This window comes from Peromyscus eremicus, chromosome 17 (assembly GCF_949786415.1).
Source record: "Peromyscus eremicus chromosome 17, PerEre_H2_v1, whole genome shotgun sequence".
Lineage (NCBI taxonomy): Eukaryota > Metazoa > Chordata > Mammalia > Rodentia > Cricetidae > Peromyscus > Peromyscus eremicus.
In genome coordinates, this window is record NC_081433.1 from 25,639,497 (window position 1) to 25,645,496 (window position 6,000).

Genomic DNA, 6,000 nt, shown 5'->3' on the forward strand with positions numbered 1-6,000 from the left:
AGGACTTTATCCGGTGTGTCCACCTGAGACCCCTGAGTGTGGGCAGTCAGGACTTTATCCGGTGTGTCCACCTGAGACCCCTGAGTGTGAGCAGTCAGGACTTTATCCGGTGTGTCCACCTGAGACCCCTGAGTGTGAGCAGTCAGGACTTTATCCGGTGTGTCCACCTGAGACTCCTGAGTGTGAGCAGTCAGGACTTTATCTGGTGTGTCCACCTGAGACCTCTGAGTGTGAGCAGTCAGGACTTTATCTGGTGTGTCCACCTGAGACCTCTGAGTGTGAGCAGTCAGGACTTTATCCGGTGTGTCCACCTGAGACTCCTGAGTGTGAGCAGTCAGGACTTTATCCAGTGTGTCCACCTGAGACTCCTGAGTGTGAGCAGTCAGGACTTTATCTGGTGTGTCCACCTGAGACCCCTGAGTGTGAGCAGTCAGGACTTTATCCGGTGTGTCCACCTGAGACCCCTGAGTGTGAGCAGTCAGGACTTTATCCGGTGTGTCCACCTGAGACCCCTGAGTGTGAGCAGTCAGGACTTTATCCGGTGTGTCCACCTGAGACTCCAGTGTGAGCAGTCAGGACTTTATCCGGTGTGTCCACCTGAGACTCCTGAGTGTGAGCAGTCAGGACTTTATCTGGTGTGTCCACCTGAGACTCCAGTGTGAGCAGTCAGGACTTTATCCGGTGTGTCCACCTGAGACCCCTGAGTGTGAGCAGTCAGGACTTTATCTGGTGTGTCCACCTGAGACCCCTGAGTGTGAGCAGTCAGGACTTTATCCGGTGTGTCCACCTGAGACTCCTGAGTGTGAGCAGTCAGGACTTTATCCGGTGTGTCCACCTGAGACTCCAGTGTGAGCAGTCAGGACTTTATCCGGTGTGTCCACCTGAGACCCCTGAGTGTGAGCAGTCAGGACTTTATCCGGTGTGTCCACCTAAGACCCCTGAGTGTGAGCAGTCAGGACTTTATCCGGTGTGTCCACCTGAGACTCCTGAGTGTGAGCAGTCAGGACTTTATCCGGTGTGTCCACCTGAGACCCCTGAGTGTGAGCAGTCAGGACTTTATCCGGTGTGTCCACCTGAGACTCCTGAGTGTGAGCAGTCAGGACTTTATCCGGTGTGTCCACCTGAGACTCCTGAGTGTGAGCAGTCAGGACTTTATCCGGTGTGTCCACCTGAGACCCCTGAGTGTGAGCAGTCAGGACTTTATCCGGTGTGTCCACCTAAGACCCCTGAGTGTGAGCAGTCAGGACTTTATCCGGTGTGTCCACCTGAGACCCCTGAGTGTGAGCAGTCAGGACTTTATCCGGTGTGTCCACCTGAGACTCCTGAGTGTGAGCAGTCAGGACTTTATCCGGTGTGTCCACCTGAGACTCCTGAGTGTGAGCAGTCAGGACTTTATCTGGTGTGTCCACCTAAGACCCCTGAGTGTGAGCAGTCAGGACTTTATCCGGTGTGTCCACCTGAGACCCCTGAGTGTGAGCAGTCAGGACTTTATCCGGTGTGTCCACCTGAGACTCCAGTGTGAGCAGTCAGGACTTTATCCGGTGTGTCCACCTGAGACCCCTGAGTGTGAGCAGTCAGGACTTTATCCGGTGTGTCCACCTGAGACCCCTGAGTGTGAGCAGTCAGGACTTTATCCGGTGTACCCACCTGAGACCCCTGAGTGTGAGCAGTCAGGACTTTATCCGGTGTGTCCACCTGAGACCCCTGAGTGTGAGCAGTCAGGACTTTATCCGGTGTGTCCACCTGAGACTCCTGAGTGTGAGCAGTCAGGACTTTATCTGGTGTGTCCACCTGAGACTCCAGTGTGAGCAGTCAGGACTTTATCCGGTGTGTCCACCTAAGACCCCTGAGTGTGAGCAGTCAGGACTTTATCCAGTGTGTCCACCTGAGACTCCTGAGTGTGAGCAGTCAGGACTTTATCTGGTGTGTCCACCTGAGACTCCTGAGTGTGAGCAGTCAGGACTTTATCTGGTGTGTCCACCTAAGACTCCTGAGTGTGAGCAGTCAGGACTTTATCTGGTGTGTCCACCTGAGACCCCTGAGTGTGAGCAGTCAGGACTTTATCCGGTGTGTCCACCTGAGACTCCTGAGTGTGAGCAGTCAGGACTTTATCTGGTGTGTCCACCTGAGACCCCTGTGTGAGCAGTCAGGACTTTATCCGGTGTGTCCACCTAAGACCCCTGAGTGTGAGCAGTCAGGACTTTATCCGGTGTGTCCACCTGAGACCCCTGAGTGTGAGCAGTCAGGACTTTATCTGGTGTGTCCACCTGAGACCCCTGAGTGTGAGCAGTCAGGACTTTATCTGGTGTGTCCACCTGAGACCCCTGAGTGTGAGCAGTCAGGACTTTATCTGGTGTGTCCACCTGAGACTCCTGAGTGTGAGCAGTCAGGACTTTATCCGGTGTGTCCACCTGAGACTCCAGTGTGAGCAGTCAGGACTTTATCCGGTGTGTCCACCTGAGACCCCTGAGTGTGAGCAGTCAGGACTTTATCCGGTGTACCCACCTGAGACCCCTGAGTGTGAGCAGTCAGGACTTTATCTGGTGTGTCCACCTGAGACTCCTGAGTGTGAGCAGTCAGGACTTTATCCGGTGTGTCCACCTAAGACCCCTGAGTGTGAGCAGTCAGGACTTTATCCGGTGTGTCCACCTGAGACCCCTGAGTGTGAGCAGTCAGGACTTTATCCGGTGTGTCCACCTGAGACCCCTGAGTGTGAGCAGTCAGGACTTTATCTGGTGTGTCCACCTGAGACCCCTGAGTGTGAGCAGTCAGGACTTTATCCAGTGTGTCCATCAAACATGTTAACAACACAGTCAACTGAGACTGAAACCAAATTCAAATTAATTCTTCCCACTTTAAATATTTCATAAAAGTGGCTTGAAAATTAAGCCTTTCTGGATGTCAGTGTCTATAACTCCAGAATCCTTGAAGCTCTCAGCCAGAGCCTTCAAAGTTTGTAGAGTTCTGGCCTTTCAAATTCAAGAGAATTACAAAATATACTGAGTTAGACGTAAAAAAATGTCAGCAGTGGGCTGGAGAGATGACTCAGTGGTTAAGAGCACTGACTGCCCTTCCAGAGGACCTGGGTTCAATTCCTAGCACCCATATGGCAGCTCACAACTGTAACTCCAGCTCCAGGGGATCCGATGCCCTCATACAGACATACCTGCAGGTAAAACACCAATGTATATAAAATACAGATAAATAGAAGAAAAGTTTGGACGCTTCCCTTCCTTTAAAAAAAAATGTCAACAGTATGATTATACTATTTACCTAAAGAGTGAAGAGGACATTTTATAGAAAGGAAAGATACAATGTGAAAAACAACCAAACACCCACTGTTAGAGGTGGTGGGAAATGAGGCATTTGCAGATTTCCCTGGACTGGTTGACTTTCTCCAGAAGGAAGACAGAGCAATGAATAATTGATGAAGTTGACAGAAACATATATAAATCGTGTAGAAATGTAAGAGTAGAATTCTTAGTGCTGGTTTGGATATAAATGACATAATCACTTTACCTACTAACCTTGAACCCAGACATCCCTAGGGCCCAGCAATTCTACTCTCAGATGCAACCATCCCTCTGTGTGGAGATGGTGGTGGTGTTGCTTCCAGAACCCCAGGCATAACGAACCCCATGGATGCTCGAGTTCCCTATAACACAGTATTTGCATATCAGTAGTTCAACATGCCTCTGAACCACCTGTGGTCCTCAGACAGGGCACACATTGTGTATGTGGTTGTTACACTGTGATATTTAGGGGACAACAAGGAAAATGGTAGATGTGGACTACAGGTGCATCTTTTTACAAATATTCAAACTGTAGTTGGTTGAGTCCATGGATGTGGAAACCACAGACATGGAGGGGCAGCTGTATTTCAGCAACAGAGGTACAGACACTCCTTGAACTGACAGATAAGCTCAGCTACGTTCCAGACTATTGAGAACCTGTTTGTTGTGGTCTATGTGGAGTGATGGGTGAGTGGTATCCAAGCAACACATTAAAAACATTAAAAACTCATGCCTCCTCCATTTCTTCCGTTTACCCGAGTTTGAGTTGGGAGAGGTCAGCAGGACATGGCTTATGGTCCATTGCCCTCTGCATTTTTAGCTTAGACGTTGCGTATTCGTAGTTATTATTTGCATGTTGGCATATTGCCTGCATGTTAGCTTACAATGGAGGTTTTATTTGGTTTCCCGATAGCAAGTATGTGTGAGGTTCTGAGACTTGGTGACTGGGAAGAGCTGCCTTGTTCCACAGCATCCTGTTCCACCTCGTGGTGCATTGTAGCCTTCCCTCATAGCTCGCTTTCTTGTTTCCTAACAAGAAACATGTACAACTTGTGCAGTTTTATAAGCAGTTTTCCTACCTTGTGAAAAGCTAATGTCGACTTTATTTTTCTCATCCAGGATATGGCGGCACCAGAAGACGGTAAAGTTGAAGTTGGAGGCAAACATTGGATGCAGCATTTTTGATTGTCGTTACCATCTCTTTAACACCTGGATAATGGGAATATCCAACAGTTGTGTGGTGTTTTGTCCTTGTATAGCTTTTCCTGTCCTGTTGTTTGTGGCTAAGAGTTGATATGTGACAAAATGCTTACGTTGTGTGTGTTAGTGTAATGTGCCGTTCAAAGTGACGGCTACTGTGGGATGCTGAAATTGTCCTGCTTGTTTCTAAAGCCTGTGATACCAGAGGGGCCATTAAGAATGTAGGATCCCCTCCCAGAAACTGAGCACAGCCAGCTTGAGCCAAGGCGCCTTCAGTTGATGAGTCCGCCCCTCAGAGAAACAGCAATCCTCTATTTGGTATTAAAACATTTGGTGTTTGCTGTTCTTCAGATACTTAAGCCCAGCACTGGACCACTAATCACACTGATTTGTGGGTTCCAGTCACTTGACTGGCAGAGCCTGGACCCCTCCTGTGGTGGTGAGTGTCTGTTAAATGCTCTTGACCTTTCAACTGTGCTCACAGAGAGCTTGAAATCACTAGATTTTCAGTTTTCAGGTGGTAACATTCAGATGCTTCAAAAGCAGTTTTTCAGTAGGAAGAGCATGTCGTTCTCTGTATGGTCTTCAGCTGTCGGGTGTTGTTGTAACAGTCTGTTTCAGCTTTACATTAAATGACAATAAATTAAAAACCAGGATGTATACTCATTCTTTGTACACAAGTAGGTGTGCCTCCCTCCCCCTTTTTTTTTCTCCCTTCACCCAGAGGGACGGACTTTGTGCAGAAGCTGTGTTTCCTTGAATAGGAATCTGATTCCTGCCATGGAATCTCTGGTCCATGGCTGCTTTGCCAGAAAATGGAGACAGGAACTGGCGAAGCAAAAAGTATTTACAGTTTGTCCAGAACTAGGGACTAAAGAGAACATTTCAGTCTCTCTCTGCTATAGCAGCCCTGCTCTTTCTTGTGTGGTTTCCTTGTCTCACACCAGGCACCAGCTGCCTGGTAAATGTTTTCCAAATCACTTTCGGGGCTGGAATGAAGGCACAACGGCTAAGAGCTTGTACTGCTCTTCTGGATGACCTGAGTTTGGTTCCTAGCACCCAGGTCAGGCAGCTCACTACTGCCTGTACTCTAGTTCCAGGGAGAGTGGTTGTCTCTGGTCTCCAGGGGCGCCTGCACTTACATGGTGCACATACTCATACACAGACACACCAATATACATGATTTAAAAAAATCTCAAATCATCAAAACAAGACAGAACATAGGCTGAGAGTTGTGGTGCACACCTTGAACTCAGTACTCAGGAAGCAGAGGCAGGCAGAGTTTGAAGCCAGCCACGGTTACACCGTGAGAAACCCTGTCTCTAACAAAGTGAAACAAAAACATAGGGAGCTGGAGAGAGTTCAGTGGCTAAGAGTACTTGTTCTTCTGAAGGACCCAAGTTTGGTTCCCAGTACCTGTGTTGGGCAACTCAGCTGCTCCTTCCAACTCCTGGAGATCTGACCTCTGAAGGTGGTGCTGTCTGTCTGTCTGTCTATCTGTGTCTCT

At 48.8% G+C, this 6,000-nt stretch overlaps 1 protein-coding gene across 1 annotated transcript in view; it reads left to right on the forward strand.

The window, feature by feature from the left end:
• The window catches only part of Saraf (store-operated calcium entry associated regulatory factor), a 29,960-nt gene extending 24,814 nt beyond the window's left edge, over positions 1–5,146 (forward strand). The window contains exon 6 of the mRNA XM_059244236.1: positions 4,413–5,146. Within this exon, the coding sequence (XP_059100219.1) occupies positions 4,413–4,438 (26 nt within the window). The 3' untranslated portion in view covers positions 4,439–5,146. The remainder of the gene's footprint in view (positions 1–4,412) is intronic.
• The last annotated feature ends 854 nt before the right edge of the window (positions 5,147–6,000 follow it).